Below are 16,524 nucleotides of genomic sequence, written 5' to 3'. Positions count from 1 at the left end.
TTCCTTCTTTACAGCTCTCTCTCCTCTCTCTCTCTCTTATCTATATGTATATGTGCATGTGTGTGTGTATGTATGCATGCATGTATGTATGTATGTATGTATATACTGGGTGAGGTTTTGACCCCCGTGCTGGGGAGGTGGAGGCAGGACCCCTGAGCTCAGGGGCTATACAGTCTAGCCAATCTCTAGGTTCAGAGAGGGTACCTGATTCAAAATATAATGTGGAGAGTAATTGAGGAAGGCCCCTGACATTGAGCTCTGTGCCTGCACACATGTGTACACTCACAGGAAGTCCTTCACCTCACACACACACACACACAAAGGCTGTTCTGGACCCTAAGCCAGGATGCTTTCCTTTTCACCAGGGCTGCTAGGAAGCTCAATGCTCTAGTTGTGATCTGGGTGCAAGCTTTCCCACGCTCTGATCCCGGAGTCTTTCTCTCTTTCCCCTCCTTCCCCGTCTCCTCCTTTCCTTTTCTTTCTTGTTCCTTCCTATGCTGGGTATGGAGCCCAAGACTTCCTGGACGCTAGGGAAGGACTTCACCCTTTAGTTACACCGACATCTCCACGTTCTCACTGTGCTAACCAGGCTGAACTTGAGCTTACAACAATCCTCCTGCCTCAGCTTTCCTAGTGTTGGGATGACAGGCACAAGCCTCATGCCCAGATAAACCCTGCAGTCTCTACTTTGATGCCAACTCTAGAGCACTTTTATATCTGGGTACTTCTAGAGTAGAATCTATTAAGTGACAGCAGTTAACAGATCATGCACAGCGTGAATGAGTGAGTCTTGGGCACCACAAATAAATTATGCATGTGGGTGTACGAATTAGGCCAGACCCATGAATAAATTATGCAAATAGAGGCAGCAGTCTTAGACTTGTGGGAAATAAATTAACCAAATGTTGTAAAGGTAGATAAGGACAGGCAGGGGTGCTGGTGAAGACACTGGACTTGGGAGAGATAGACGGAGGATTGTGGCAATCGGGGTGTGAGCCAGGCAGCTGTGAGTTTCAAATTTGTCTCGGTGTGGAAATAAATTATGCAAAGTGGACACCGGCCTCTGCTGGTGTCCTTGCCAATTGGATGGGAGTATAAACTACACTGAATCTGAACTGAAGCTGAATAATGAATGAGCCATGCAAACTGCCCATCTCTCTGGCCCTACAGAGAGATAAATTATGCAGATGTGGGTACTACAGATGCCAGTCCATGGATATATTATGTAAATGTGCCAAGTTACTCAAATTGATTTGCGCTGTCAGAACACAGGAGGCTGGTCTATGTAAGTGAAGTGTGAATTATGCAAATAAGAGATGTCTTACTGTAAAGTTGGGAATAAATTATGCAAAAGGAGCCTTCTCAGGTAACTATGTGGCAAGCTGAGGCATGTCTTACATGGACCTTGGGCTCTGTTAGCCCACGCAGCCTTGGGAATTACCTTCTGGGTGGGCACAGAGCTCTATCTGTACCTGCAGTCTTGACTTGCTGTCTTTGGCTCAGCCCTCTGGCGCAGTGTGACTGGCACACATGCACACACGCATGCGTACGCGCGCACACACAGACATCCCAAGCCACCAGGCTCCCCTGGGGTGTTGGTCTTTACTCACCTGGACCACACCTGGGGAGAAAACTGCTAGAATGAGATAAAGCCAGACATAGGCAAAGATGCTCCAGGAGGCTGTGACAAAGAAGACCCTCAGGTGCTTGATCTTACGGCTCTCGCCAGCCGGAATGACATACACACAAACAGCAATGACCACAAACATGTTGAAGGCGGCACTGCCCACGATGGTGCCTGGGCCTAGCTCACCGGCCTGGAAGTTGTGGCCACAGACCTCGATGACAGTCAGCAGAATCTCAGGCGCTGAGGAGCCCAGGGCCATGAGTGTAAGGTTGGACACTGTCTCATTCCAGATGCGCACCGTGCCCACGCTGGTCTCCCCATTTGCCTTGGTGATGGTGATCTCTTTCTCCTTGGATGTGATGACCTCAATGGATGCCATAAATCGATCGGCAATGATAGACACACCCAGGAACATGTAGACCATGGCCACAAAGTACACCACAGCCCGTGCAACCTTGTCACCCAGCGATGGGTCCTCGGGTTCCCACACAGGCAGCAGCACACCTGGTTGGCAGCGGTAGGAACCTTGGCAGCCTTCTGGGCTGGCATCGCTGTCATTAGCTGCTGGAGGCGGTAGGGAAGGGGTCGGAGTGGCTTCCCCCAAGCAGTGGGGTACCCCCAGAAGGAGAGCAACCCCCATCAAAGCCAAGGGAGCCATGGGGGGTGGTGAGGTCCTGGGGAGAGGAGCAGGAGATTAGATTGAGTGGATCACATGCCTCCCTGTCACTCAAAAGGCACAGTGTGGTCTGGGCGTGTGGCTCAGTGGTAGAGCCCCTGCCTAGAATCCCCTAGTGAGGGGCTGGGGGCGTGGCTCAGTGGTAGAGCCCTGCCTAGAATCCCCCAGTGAGGGGCTGGGATGTTGCTCAAAGGCACAGTACTTTCCTACTATGCAGTGTGGGTCTTAAGGTGGTGCTCATTGATAGACCACATGTGTAGCATGCAGAAAATCATTACCAGCACTGTCAAAGAACAGTATCCCAGTTTGTTAGGCTACAAGACACAGGTGAGCTGGGAACAGGAGACAAAGAGACACAGAGATTACCACATGGATACCCAGATGAAAAGACACAGGAATGCCCAGGACAGAGTGTGAAACGCTGGAAACATCCGTGAGTCAAAGCACCTTGGGTGCCTGCAGCCAACCATCACACACTCTCGTGATTTTGCAGCTTTGCCCAGGACAGGCTTATATACCCATCTCATCCAAAGGTCCCTAGGAGAACGTCCATGGCAGCTTTATCTACAACAGGGCCAACCTTGAAACAACTCAGAGGCCTCTCAACAATTAAATGCAGAAACAGTAATGGAGTAGTATACAGCCCCTAAGCAGAGAGGGGACTGTGGCTAACCGTGATGACATAGAGGAACCTGATCCTGAGACGCACGGCTGAGTGAAGGATGCCAGGTACAAAGAACACTGTGAAACCCGTGTCAGCTGGAGGCCAGGAGCCCACTGGGCAATTCCAGGCACTGCAGCTTGGCTCTTGAGGGGGCTGTAGTAGGTTCTGGGTATGAGCGTCTATTTTTGTCTTTCTGTGTTTATGTTTCATTACATTTTATTTATTTTGAGGAGGGTTTAAGTGTGCCATGGCCAAAGAAGAGATAGGAAGAGAGAATTGACTCTATACAGTTGTCCTCTGACCATACACATCCACACAATAATAAATAAACAATAAGCACACAGGAGCGCCCATCCATTCTTCTTCCAGAATATTCCACAACTCCAGTCTCAGAGGACTGTGGAGCCCTCCCTTGCTTGCATGTGCCTCTGTCCCCCCTGCTCTGTTTCAGGCATTCTAGCCTCTGCTGTTTGTCCCTTGGGGCCTGAAGCCGGCTCTTCCTTGGGGCTCTGACTGTGCTCTCCACAATGACACCCCTGGCCTTTGACTCAGTTCACAAAGTAGAGGATCAAGGCTCAGAGAAGTGAAACAATTTGCACAGATCACCCAGCATCCACTCCCCCCAGAAGGTACCCAAGGTCTGAGCTCCTGGCTCCACCCTCAGGTTGTTATGGTAACCCAGTTGCCTATTATAGAGAAAAGGCAGCCCGAGGAGCTGTCACCTGAGCCTGCTGTCCATTAGAAATGCCTTGGGGTGCCTCTAGCCTTGTCTCCAGGAATTTCCACCTTCTATGTCAGTCTGAAAGTTCTTCTCGAAGTCTAACCCACAGCCTACCCTCGACTCACACCCACAGACCAGGAGCCCGCTCTGGGGGAGGGAGGCAGTATGTTGGCAGAACTTCCCGAAAAGGAGTGGAGTGTGTGTGTGTGTGTGTGTGTGTGTGTGTGTGTGTGTGTAGGCAGGGGCGGGGAGAGGGGTGATTCTTAAAGAGCCGATACACAGTTAGCCCCCTAGACAAGGCCTTTAATGATATATCTAATTAGCAGCCCCTAATTAGCAAACACTCATGAGTAATTATGAACCCACCAGGATCCCAAGCAGACTTCCCTTTGCTTCTCCCTCCTCCCTTTTTGGGTTTTGGGAGAGACAGGAAAGACCCTGTAAGTCAAGAATCATCTAACTGCCTCTTTGGGGGAGGGTGAGATGCCTGGGAAGTCCTAGTTCAAGTCTAACCAATTGTTCGTCCAGGTTCAGTCCTTCAGGAACACCAGGGTCAGTGGACTAATGTTTGCCCGCCCAGAGGCAGGGTCTATTTGATCCCTTTTTGCTGTCACGCTGATTCCTCCCCCCATCTCCTAGTCTTGGAAGAGGGACTCAGGAGAGAAAGCACTAGATAAATATTTGTGAAACACTTGGACAAGAGGCCTGAGCATTGTCTGTCTATGGCTGGGGAGGCCACACTTACTGCTCCAGGCTTCCTCCTCTGAGTCTTGAAAGCTAATCTGGGTGTAGACTCAATGGCGAAAGGATCAGGTTGAGTCCAGGGAGGGCCGGCAGGGCAGATGGTAGCACCTTCTCAGGGTTGCATCTTCAAGGCCGTCTCTCCACCAACCTCATGGGCTGCTGGCCAGCTGGGATAGTGATGAGTGTCCTGTTCTGCCTGGCCTATCTCTGGGGGATTCTGGAAAGTCAGGTGGGACTCCTCAAGGCAGCCACAGAGGGTGAGGACCTGGCGTGTATACTGACTGCTGGGGGTGGGGGCGATGCAAAGCAGAGTGGGAATACAGAATTCAGAACACACACACACACACACTCACACATACCACTCTTTCCATCAACCACACAGGGCCCCCACCACACACACAGTTGCAGATTGCAGACTAAACTGAGACCAGTAGGGAGAGAAAGGACTTGGTCAAGTCAGAGGCAGAACACAAATGTGGCATTAAGGCGTGGAGCTCCTAACCCAGTGATCTTTTAAGCCATCTGGAATCCCCACGCGCCTGCCACGCAGGGCGGGTATCTTGTAGGCAGAAAGCTCACCCCAGCTCTGGCCCAGGTGTTGGTTAGCACCTCGCCTACCTTCTCTGGAGCCCTTCCCCAGGGAAGGAAAACGTCAGGCTGAGCCCCTTTGTAGAGTCCCCAGAAGGTTACTGCTTTCCCACCCAACCTCGCTGTGAAGGTGTGAGGCTGGAGGAAGTGAGACTGTGAGAAGGACCTGTCTAGCCTGATCTTAGAACAGTGCCCAGGAGTAGCAAAGTGCCTCAGAGTTGTCCAAAGAATCAATGGACAGTGAGAAATATGGGAGTTAGACTTTGGAAGGACTGGTCGAATGTTATTACACAGGTTAGGCTGTAGGCAGGACCAGTCTCAGAGAGTCAAGGTTGAGAGGATGGAGAGACCTGGGCTAAAAAGGGGTGAGGAGGAGTTGGGGGCACTCCAGGCCCTCGGGGGAGTCCACACTGCGGGGAATCTGCCTCCTCCAGGTTCCCCGTGCATCAGGGGCGGAGACAGAGGTGTGTGGGTGTGAGTTGGCTGCAGGCAGAGGGAGAAGAGGGAGGGGAGAGATAGACCCAGGTGCCCAGAGACGGACAGACAGACATACACCATACACATGGCGCACGCTGAAAGCGGAGCAGCCAGGACTCAGAGCCAGGGCTCAGAAAGCCCCCGCACTTGACGATGCGGCGCAGCCTGGATTCCCGCAACCCCGGAGGCTCCGGACGGCCACGCCGGGCTCTTACCTGCCTTGCGGCCGGGCCGGTCCCCGCTGGGCCCCCGCGGTGGGCCCCTCCGCCCGAGGAGAAAAGGGAGAAAGAGGGAGAGGAGCCGGGGACTGAGGGAGAGCAGGGAGGAGGGAGGAGAGGGGATGCGAGGAGGGGAACCGGGGAGGGGCCGAAAGGAGGGCGGAGCCCAGGGGAGGGGGCGGGGACAGAGAAAAGGGGGGAGTTGAGAGAGCAGCCCCGGAGAGGGGTGTAGACTGGAGAGGTAGGGGAATACAGCTTGGGAGGAGGCCGGGGAAGGGGGCGGGGACAGAGGAACTGGGGCGGGGGAATCAGCCGTTAAGAGAGTCTAGGCTGAAGGAGGGAGTTGCTGCTGACGGGAGGGGGTGGGACAAGTGAGCTGGGGAAAGGACCACCAGGAGGTGGGAGAGAGGAAATTTAGGCAGGGTGGTGTGTGGGAACAGGGTAGTTGTGGGTTGGAGGACAGGGACAGCCTGGAAGAGGGAGGAGTTGAAGGAGGAGAGAGGGTGGGCACAGGGGAGCTGGGGAAAGGACCACCAGGAGGAGGAATATAGTCGCCGGAGGAAAAGAGGAGCCAGGAGAGGGCAGGGCTTATGGGAGGGAGCGAGGCCTGGGAGCTCAGACTAGAGAACCGCCGAGGGAGGAGCCAATATGAGGAGGCGTGGCCAGGGGCCTGGGGGCGGGGCTACAGAACAGAGCCTGCCCTACAAAGGGGCAGGAGGGAGGAGCCCGGAAAGGGGCGTGGCCAAGGAAGCTAGTGGGTGGTAGAGGGGCTTGGCAAGGCTGGGGCTGCAGGTTGCCCAATCTTGGGGTTCAGCACTAGAATCCGAGGACAGCGATGGAGGGCGCAAGTTTGTACACCAGTCTGTGCTGTGGTATCCCAGTCCCTCTCTTTGATCACACACGCACAGCAACCCGTCCATACAAGGGCCCAGAGATGTAGTCATTGCTACAAATAGCCACAGGCTGGCAGACCTGGGGGAAGTGGGGGAAGGAATGTCGGGAGGCATATCTTTCCAAGTTCACAGGCTCAGCCTGCTCAGAGCACCTTACAGAAGACAGGGAACTGCTACCAGAGTGCCCAGGTACGACAAGAGCCATTCCCACTGCTCCTGCCGCGCCAAAACACAGTCTCACTCCCAATCCCCAGAGGTAGATGTTGTTAGCTCCATTTTGACATTACGAGGGGGAAACTGAGGCAGCAACTGTGGCTTCGGGTTCTGATTCTTTACCGCATTCTGTACTGCCTCTGGGCTAGCAAGGCAGGGAAGGATCAAGATCACCCAGTGTGGTGACACACATCTGTTTGATTTCCGTACTCAGGGGGCTGAGACAGGAGGATGGCTGAGTTCCAAGCCATCCTCATAGCAAGACCTAGATCACAACAGTTTTGGGGGAGGGGGCTGATGATGTGAACCAGTTGGTAGCATGTTTGCCAAACATGCAGTAAGCCTGGGTTCTGCCCTCAGTACAGTATAAACTATGCATGGTGGTGCATGCCTGCAATCCCAGCAATCAAGAGGTGGAGGTGAATCAGGAGTTGAAGGTTACCCTTGGCTAGAGGCCAGCTTGAGCTACACAAGACCCCTTCTTAATTTCCCCCCAACTGCCAAGTCCTAAGCCAAATGTCCTAGGATTCTGAAGCCTTCAGGTAGTTGAATACAACTGGGTGCACAGGTGCGAGCACTCATGCCTGCATGTGCACACATGCACACACCTCAGGACGTGTGCATCACTCGCCTTCCCATCACTACCCTCAGGACAAACGCCACTCCAGGCTCCCTCCTTCTAGAGGACAGGTGACAGGTGCTGAGCACAAAATGGTACAGCAGGAAGAGAAGGCTGGCCTTGCCAACAGCCGGTGCCCGCTGCCAGCTCCCAGCTCTGGAGGGACACTCTTGGGCCTGCTGCCAGGAGAGGGAAATTCCAACTCCCTGAAGCTTCCCACGCTTCGGCCTGGCTTTTGGAGGTTGGAGCCTGGGAAGTCAGGATCTTGGCATCTGATGTCCTTTGCAGTGCACGAGGGTGGTCAGATTTACAGGTGGACTTCCCTAGTAGGAGTCACTGCTACCTACCCAACCCCACAAACACATGTTCCTCCAAGGAAGCGTCCAGGCCCCACCCCCAGCCTGGAGTCCCTCTCTATTATTTTACCAACCCTACAGACCCCAATTCTATTCCTGGTTAGGGGTTGGGGAAGCAACATTTCCTCTGGGCTAAATTCCTCTGGGCCTTGGGTTAGAGACTCTGATGGAACCATGGGGGTGGTGACTACTCTTGTCTCTCCGATCCTTTTGGGCTGTTTAGCTGAGCCCCAATACCTACTTGAGCACAGTATCTCCTTGGGCCTGTCTGCCTTGGTCTAGCTGTGACACTCCACACCAGAATCTATGCTCACTTACTTTGTTAGCCTTGGTCCATGGCCAGTGTAATCCCTTTTCTTTCAAGACCAGCCCCCTCCTAAATGGACCAGTAACAGGATCACTTCTTCTCTGGGGCTGAGGGGGTCTGCAGAGACCTTACTGGGTTCACTGGAGATGCTGAAAATCCCCAAAGATTCCCTAGTCTCCATGGGTCTCCCAGGGGACCCAACAGAGCCTGAAGCCCCTGGTGAGTTCTCACTTCCCCCTCAGTGCTGACTCCTTGTCTGTGGCCTTATTCATCCTAGGTTGAGACAATGAACCTAGGGTAGGCCTCAGTGGCATTTGTCTGGGACTCTACTTCCTGAGTTTAGCTCACCAGAGCAGAGAATGGCTCCATAGTTTTCAAAAATGCACCCTCCACACACTGTAACTTTCTTTCTTTTCTCTGGGTCTAACCTAGGAATCTCTGCGAAGTCCTCCTCCTCAGTTCTTTGAGAGTGAATTAAACAGTGTAGAACCTGGCACACAGTAAGTACTTGATAGATGCTTGCCAGACAAAGGAAAGGAAGACAGCCAGGACAGCTTTGTTGCTCTGAATGTGTAAATGGTCCTCAGGGACCAACACCTGATGGGAGCAGAGGTTGGCTGAGAACATCCCTTTTCAAATGGCTCAGACAGTAGTTATCAGCTAGGGTCACACAGCACACCAGGGTGGGTCAGGGACTCTTAGAATTCCCCTTCTGAGGGAGTCCAAGGGGCACACTCCTCTTCTAAGATGCTTCGCTCCCCATCAACAATGATAGATATGAGGTGTCCACACCTGAGAAGATGGAGTGCTCAGGAGGCTGGGGGCTCCACAGGCCTGGGCCCCACTCTGTCCCCAAGGCCCTGCTGATGTTTCCTCTGCTCCACCTGATGACGAAGCCGTGTCAAGACCAGCTCAGAGGCCTGGATCAGGCTGTGCTGTGGGGACAAGAGAGGACGGTAAGCTGTGACAGGAGAGGGACACGTTCAGACCACACTGGGCAGAGACTAGACCACAGGGTGTTGGATGAGAATTGATCTCCCAAGTAGGAGGGAGCAGAGGCTAGACTTGGGTTGGGGATACAGCTTTAGGTCAACTTCCTGTGGGAGGGGCAAATTAGACCCAAGTAGAAAGAACTGAGATTGGAGATCAGCAGAAGGCTGGGCATGGTGCTCCAGTAGCTGAGACACAGGGACTGAATTCTGGGACAGCTTGGCTATACAATGTGACTCTGCCTTGCAAACCCAAGGGCTGGGGGACATAGCACAGTGAGTCTTATACTAAGCACCAGACACAAATAAATAAGTGGAAAGAGAAAGGCGAGGAAGGAATAGGAGAGTAATCAGAGGAAAGACAGAGATGGCTCAAAACCAGACTACATTAGAGGGTATTTGAAGTTCAGCTGTTAGAGAGAAGCTGAGGTTAGATCACAGCAGGAAGGACAAAGGTGAGATCCTGCAACAAATGAGAGGTTAACAAAGCAAGAACCAGGCAGAAGTGGAAAGCAGAAGCTGAGGTTAGACCTCAGAGATGCTCCTCTGGGGGCTCATCAGCTGCCAGCTTAACTTAGGGTTTAGTAGGAGACTCTGCCTCAAGAGAATAAGATAGAAGAGAGAAGGACACACGAAACCCTCCCTGCTCGTTCTGTCTCTGTCTCTGTCACACACACACACACACACACACACACACACACACACACACACACATACACACACACACTGAGATTTTAAAACCCACAGCATCTAACTCTGCTTTACCAGACTGATACCTCCCTCATGAATGCCACTGGGTAGCATTCTCTTGACTGCCAGAGACCTCCCAAGGCCAGGCTATCCCTTCCTAAAGTCAAGACACCATGCCTATAGCTGGGCAACTGCCCCATTCTCAACCTCCGTCCTACCGAGCCTGGCAAGGTCCCTTAGTGAGTGGCAGCTTCTGCCTCAGCCGTGGCAGGCCTGATACCTGGAGGATGTGCACCCCTTTCAGGGATATCACGGCCAGCTCCCGCAGGCCGTCTCCAGTCAGGTCCACATGGGCCATGGCCAACAGGGGGCTGGCGAAGCTCCTGCGCCACAGCAGGCGGAAGCCTCTGCTGTCCTCCGGCAGTCCACGATACTTATAGCAGAGCAGCTCCTGTGGGAAGAGGGGTGACGGTCATGCAGGCTGAGGAGGAGGTCACTGCAGAGACACACATGAGTGACAGGCCCATCTTTCAAGACCCACCTGTCCATAGGTGGCCACCAGGACTTCCGGTTGTCCATCTAGGTCCACATCAGTGACCAGGCCACAGAGGACACTGTCAAACTGGTCACTGCCAGGCAGGAGAAGTTGGTCATCCAGACCTTTGTTCAGAAGATCCCTGAGGGTTCCAAACACGGGGTGGGGTGGGGGGGTGTGCTAAGGTCAGATGACAGGACCTTGCCACCTTTGGTTCCAGACTGTAGGTGATGTCCGACTGGCTTCCCCTGAGGTCCAGACTCACTCCTAACGCTGTGTGCCTTGGTTTCAATGTTTGTACCTTTGAAAGTGGTTGGTCTCAAGTGTTCATCCTGTAGATCCTCTTCTGGATGGCCTACTGTGCTCCCAGGTGTACACCCACACAGTGGCTCTTGGAGACACAGTACCCTGATCCCTGAACTTCTAAGCACTTGGTACTTTACAGAGCACAAGTGTGCAGGAGCTGGGTGGAATTAGGAGTGGATGGGAATGCATGGAGTGGGGGGATAGGGTGGAGGGGATGTGGGGTCAAGGATGTAGTTAAATCGGTACAATGTAGCATGAATGAGGCCCAGGGTTTGACCCAGCACCACAAGAGCTGGGTGTGGTGGTAAATGCCTGTAATCCCAGCACACGGGTGGCACTGGCAGAAGGACTGTCAGAGTTCAGGGTTATCCTTAGCCTCATAGTTGGAGGGCATCCTTGACTTCCTAAGATCCTATTTCACCCCCATTCCTAAAACATACAAAGCTGACTGTCTATGTTAGCATTACAACTGTACAATTTGTGGTGACTTAAAATCCAAGAAGGTGGGAACAGTGACATCATGGAAATAACCAAGGACTGCATGTGTAGGCTTTCTCAAGCCAGTGTCTGCTGGCATCTCTGGTCCACTCATGTCAGGGGTTTGGGTGTCTTTAAAGGGGGGAGAATCTCTACAAGATCCAGATGTGAGTGCTCCCACCTTCTGCTCTCTTGACCCTAGCCACCTCAAAGAGTTGACAAGGTTAGACCACACCACACTGGCACAATGTTAAATTGTGCCCAGAAACCCCAGGCATGCTCACCAGTACACCACAGCTGGCTCCAGCATGCTGGCCACAAGCAGACTGTATCCTTCCTGCTGGGGGCTGTCCTGGGTTGCTATGGAAGAGACAGGAGTTGGCAGGTCTATGGAGACAGGATCTTCCTTATCCCCATCCCCTCTGCAGTGAAGAATGCTGGCTAGGACGAAGACCCAAGATTGTGCCTCAGAAGGGAGGATTAGAGGTTAGACTATGACAGGACTGTGGCCAGACTTTAGATGGCGTTAGTCTGAAGGTAGAACACAACAGAAGAGACAAAGATTAGAGCAGAGTTGAGGTCTAAGGTTAGACCGCACTGTGAGAATTCGGGTGAAGGGGACCTTGCTTAGAAGGTGAGGGACAGGTTAAGGTGAATGTCAGTGTGGGACAAACCAAAGTCAAGGAATAGGAAGAAAAGCACCTGGGGGGTAGGGTGAGACCATGATTGACAGTTGTCAGTCCAAAGGGAATGAGAAATCTGGGGTGGGGGAAGCCAGTGTAAGATAATAATGAGGAGTGAGGGCTAGACCACAAAGGGAAAGTTGAAAGTAAAGAAAAAGTTGAAGGTTAGACCAAAGTGGGGAGAGAGAGGTTGGATAACAGAACTGATCTGAGGCCAGCCTGTGGCACAGCTTACAGGCTGGAGAGGGGCCCCAGGAGGAGCAAAGGGTCTGGACTCAGGGTGTGTGGGGGGAGGGGAAAGCTGAGGCTGCAGAGTCCACTTCCCAGACCCCAGGTTGAGAGTAAAGAGCTCACCCTCCGAGGCTGACAGGCTGAACACAATCACTCGGGAGATGGGCCCATCCTGCTGGATTGTCCATGTCTGCAAGATCTCTGTGTGGAAAGCAGGGACTCGGGGACCTGTTCCCATCCCTGGGCTTGTCCCCACTCCAGGCCTCACCCTCACCTCGATTCTTCTGGTCCACGTGAGCCACACGCACATAACCACTCTGGCAGCCCAGAGCCGAGAGCCGCTGGGATGAGCCAGGGAGGTTGTGGACATCAAGCCAAAGGACACTGGTAGGAGGACAGTGGATGGGTGGACAGACAGGTTGATTTCCCAGAACCCCACCTCTGCTTTCCGGACCACCCACCCCCTCCCTGAAGCACCAGGAGTCAGCCTCTGAGCCCCATCCTGCTTGCTCTGGGGACACCCACCCATGATCAATCAACTTTGAGGTCATGCTGAAAGCTGGGAACATGCTACCCAGCTGCCTCTTTTTTTTTTTTTTTTTTGAGTCAGGGTTTTATGTAGCCCAGGCTAGCTTCAAAGTCAAGGGTGAATTTGAATTCCTGCCTCTCCTGTCTCTACCACCTGTACATTATCATGCCTAGATTACAGGATGGAGCTCAGGGTTTTGAGGTAGGCAAGCATTTCATCAACTAAGTGACACTCCAACACGCTTCCTACTTTCTCTAAGGCTGCTCTCCTGTGTGCTGTGCTAGAGGGCAGCCTGCTCTGTCTGGCTTCTCTGTACACAGGGCCCTGATCCCTTCTTTGAGTGCCGTGGTCCTCTCCTACCTACTGGTCAGGTTCGTGAGCTCTGGAAAGAGGTTTTCCACGGGCTGCTCCTCAAACTGATGTAGTCCCTCATTCTGAGGAAGCAAGGCCCACCCCAGGCGATGGAGTCAGTTAACAGCCACAGGCCAGCACTGTCAGACTATGTCAAGCCTGCCCACCTCACCTCCTTGTAGAGATGAATAGCTGGGTCGTTCCCACTCAGAAGAAACACGGTCTCCAGCTGGTCCCCAACCTGGACTCTGAAAGCAAAGAAATCTAGAATGTGCTAGAACCTGAGTGGGGTTAAATTCCTCCAGGGATTTAGAAATGCCACTGTCAATTTATTTTTGAAATAGGGTTTCCTGAACCCAAGGCTGGTCTTGAACTTACTATGTAGCCATAGCTACATGGCTTTGAACTCCTGATCCACTTACCTGTACCTCTTACACCCAGCCTGAAATGCCAAAAGCCTGCAAGAACGCTGCCACCCAGAGACTCACATGCCAGGTGCATGGCTTAGTGTTCTACAGACTTGTGTACACCAACTCTTAAGTTCCGCAGCTGCGAGGTCTCAGAGCGGCCAAGGACAGGTGCTGGGAGCCCTGCTCTGAGAGCCCCCAACTGCTCAAATCTTCACTCTAGGAACAGGGCAGGGTACTTCAGAATGAATCTGCAAAACCTCACAGCAAGGGTTCAGTGGATAAAGGCAACTGCTACCAGTCTGGATGATCTGAATTCGATTCCCAGGTCCACACAGCATGGAAGAACTGACCCCTGTGGGTTGTTCTCTCACCTCCACCTATATGCATGGGACCCTCTTGCACACAAGTAAATATAAAAGGATCTTCATAATAAGGTGTATATATACATGCATGCACACATGAACACACATGCATACCAGTACATCCTTGCACTTGCACTTGCACATGCACGTGTACACATGCACACACCCACACACACTTGAAGCTTCATTTTTGTATCTCTTACCTACTAAACCAGAGGTTGGGCACTAAGGACCTGCATACCAAATCCAATCCACTAAATGCTTTTTGTAAATAAAGTTTTATTGGCACAATCCTCATTCATCTACCATGCCAACTGCTGTTTGCTTGCTCTAGTGGTAAAACTGTACAGCTGTGAGACCAACTGTCTGACCCTCAGAACCTAAGATTTACTAACTGACAAAAAATGCAAAACAAAACAAAACAACAATGTTGCTAATCTCTGGTATCAGTGTTGTTATGAAGACTCGCAAATGAACCCACTTTCTTCTTCTTTTCTTTTTTTTTTTTTTTCGAGACAGGGTTTGTTTCTCTGTATAGCCCTGGCTGTCCTGGAACTCACTTTGTAGACCAGGCTGGCCTCGAACTCAGAAATCCACCTGCCTCTGCCTTCCAAGTGCTGGGATTAAAGGCGTGTGCCACCACGCCCGGCTTATGAACCCACTTTCTTTGGGATTTTAAATTGTGAAGATTCTAGATGATCTACCTCCTTACAGGTCCCTCTACAGAATCTCAGGAGCTGCTGGGTTTGATAGAACCCCCCCCTTTTTTTTGGAGACAACTCTCATATAACCCAGGCTAGCCTTAAACTCACGCAGCCAAAAATGACCTTGAGCCAAATTCTTATCCTCCTGCTTCCGCCTCCTGAGTGCTGACATTAGAGGTATGCACCACTGGTTTATGTGTGCTTTGGATAGAACCCAGAGCTCTGTGTGCTAGGCAAGTGTTCTACTGCCTGAATGTATCCTCAGCATTCAATTGCATCTTTTAAATCTGGGAATCTCAGGGCTTCCGGGGCTACAGAACAATTCCAGGTCTGGGAAGCAGAGATCTAGAATTCGGAAGTTGAGTTCCCAGTGCTCAATTAACCCACTGGAATGATCTACCTGAGAGGTGACAATGTAACCATCTTGGCTGCATTCACTCTGAAAAGCACCATGAGAACCAGACTGGTAATGGCAGGTGTGTGGATTCCAGTCTGCTAAAGTTCCGTGAAACCCCACTTCCCGGCTATACTTCCCATCACCTTTTGGGCCCCTAACACTACCTGTTTCCAATCCTTAGTGTACGAAAAGCCTTTTGTTTTCCAGATAGGGCAAAAGCCTCTGAGTGCAAGGAAAGGGTAGGAGAGCATGGGTGCCCAGGGTCACTCACTCTGCGTGGCACAGCTGGAAAGGTGTGAACTGGAGTTCCAAATTCAGGCAGCTCTCTGCAGAAGGACACAAGTTAAGCCCAGCAGCCCCTGGCAGCCCCAGCCACGCTCTCCCCTATGCCCCACTCACCTGCAATAGAGTCCAGGTTGTACTCTGAGCCAGGCTCATAGTCACAGTAAATGTTAAGAAACGGACTGCCCTTGTCTCCTGAGTCCTGGGGGTGGAAACTTCTCATAGGGGAGGTAGGGGAGGTGACAGGCATTTGGAGTAGATTCAGAGCACTTGAGATAGACTTGGTGGGATCCACAGTGACTAAGGAAGAGGGCGTGGACAGGCGGAGGGTGCTGTGGTACCTTTATAAAAGTGATGCCCACAACCAGGCCCCGTTTTGGGGGTGACTTGTTGAAAGTGTCGATGGAGACGATCTCAGCATCCACTATGAGGGGAGTTCAAAGTTCACTGATTAGGCAGGTCTCCACTCTTGCGGCCTAACCACACTAACTTCATACCACTGCAGATAGCTGGAGTCTGACCGCTATCATCATGACCTCTGAACACCGACTACTATGCTGCTGATAACCTATGTTTGCGGAATCCTGAACCCTAATACTTTCAGGCCATGATGACCACTGTCTGGGACCCTAATGATTATCAGTTTTGACCCTGACCTCGCAACACAGTGACAATCTTAGAACCCTCAACACCAGACTCTAGTCCCTCCCCAGGCACCACAGCGCCACGCACCGGGAATGTAGTTGAATTGCAGCTCTTTAGCCACAGGCCGGATTTTCTGTCGGAGGTCTTGATAGCGGAAGCCGAGCACCTTGCCTTTAAGAGTGGCGGCCAGCAACTCCCCTCGCCCGTCGGCGCCTCCAGCAAGCCCATACACGTTGCTCTGCGACGAGAAGCGCGTGAAGCTGTCCTCCAGAAGTGGACAAGGTCCCTCTGCCACGGCCGCCTCCCCCATCCTGGCCCTCCGCGATCGGTCCCAGCTGGCCTGATGCTCCCCAACCTGTCAGGAAACCTCCACTAGCGCATACTGATGACGTCAAGAAGCTGCGATTACTGCCCTCTACAAATATGGCGCTTGGTTCCCTGACTGGGCGGCCCAGACAAAATTGCCCTTCTGCATCTGAGTGTTCTGTCCTTGCCCGTTTTGGAGCTATGGAGACGGTCTTCCAGGATTTGAGATGGGGGAATGGAGGCGTCTCTGGGCCTCTCTGAAAGCAGTGTGAAAAGGAGAATAAGTATCACCCTGAACTGTGGGTGGGCACACACTCCTGTGATTACAGCACTTGGGAAGTGGAGGCAGTTGCACCAGTTTCAACTCTAGTTCTACAGAGTTAGAGGCCAAGCTTAAGTATATAAGTACTTTTCAGGCCCGCCGGTCTGCATGAGACACTCTCTCTATACACACACATGCACTCCTATAAATACACTCATTCTCCAACAAAAACTAACTGAACAACAAAACAATTACAAAACCT

General features: G+C 52.3%; 2 protein-coding genes across 3 annotated transcripts in view; both read right to left on the bottom strand.

Moving 5' to 3' along the window:
* The window catches only part of Slc8a2 (solute carrier family 8 member A2), a 30,809-nt gene extending 24,502 nt beyond the window's left edge, over positions 1-6,307 (bottom strand). For both annotated transcript variants that reach the window (XM_021166777.2, XM_029480078.1), the window contains exons 1-2: positions 5,713-6,307; positions 1,611-2,301 (exon numbers count right to left, since the gene is read on the bottom strand). In XM_021166777.2, the coding sequence (XP_021022436.1) occupies positions 1,611-2,285 (675 nt within the window). In that variant the 5' untranslated portion in view covers positions 2,286-2,301; positions 5,713-6,307. The remainder of the gene's footprint in view (positions 1-1,610; positions 2,302-5,712) is intronic.
* Positions 6,308-8,641: 2,334 nt separating this feature from the next.
* Positions 8,642-16,087, bottom strand: Kptn (kaptin, actin binding protein). Its single transcript, XM_021166778.1, has 12 exons — positions 15,782-16,087; positions 15,391-15,473; positions 15,167-15,251; positions 15,039-15,093; positions 13,067-13,142; positions 12,904-12,977; positions 12,289-12,398; positions 12,138-12,215; positions 11,385-11,460; positions 10,324-10,459; positions 10,063-10,233; positions 8,642-9,038 (listed from the first exon to the last, which is right to left on the bottom strand). The coding sequence occupies exons 1-12, from the start codon at positions 16,002-16,004 to the stop codon at positions 8,913-8,915; spliced, it is 1,293 nt and encodes a 430-aa protein (XP_021022437.1). The 5' UTR covers positions 16,005-16,087; the 3' UTR covers positions 8,642-8,912.
* Positions 16,088-16,524: the final 437 nt, after the last annotated feature.

Source organism: Mus caroli, chromosome 7 (genome assembly GCF_900094665.2).
Source record: "Mus caroli chromosome 7, CAROLI_EIJ_v1.1, whole genome shotgun sequence".
In the NCBI taxonomy this organism is placed as follows: domain Eukaryota; kingdom Metazoa; phylum Chordata; class Mammalia; order Rodentia; family Muridae; genus Mus; species Mus caroli.
This window is presented reverse-complemented; position numbering and strand designations above follow the sequence as displayed.

Bases quoted from the DNA above. Each gene is read 5' to 3' on its own strand.
- Kptn (XM_021166778.1), bottom strand. From the start codon at position 16,004: ATGGGGGAGGCGGCCGTGGCAGAGGGACCTTGTCCACTTCTGGAGGAC. The intron at 11,461-12,137 runs GTGAGCTCTTTA...TCTCTTCCATAG, and splicing joins CAGCCTGTCAGCCTCGGAGG to CAACCCAGGACAGCCCCCAG. The intron at 10,234-10,323 runs GTGGGTCTTGAA...CTCTTCCCACAG, and splicing joins TGGTGGCCACCTATGGACAG to GAGCTGCTCTGCTATAAGTA.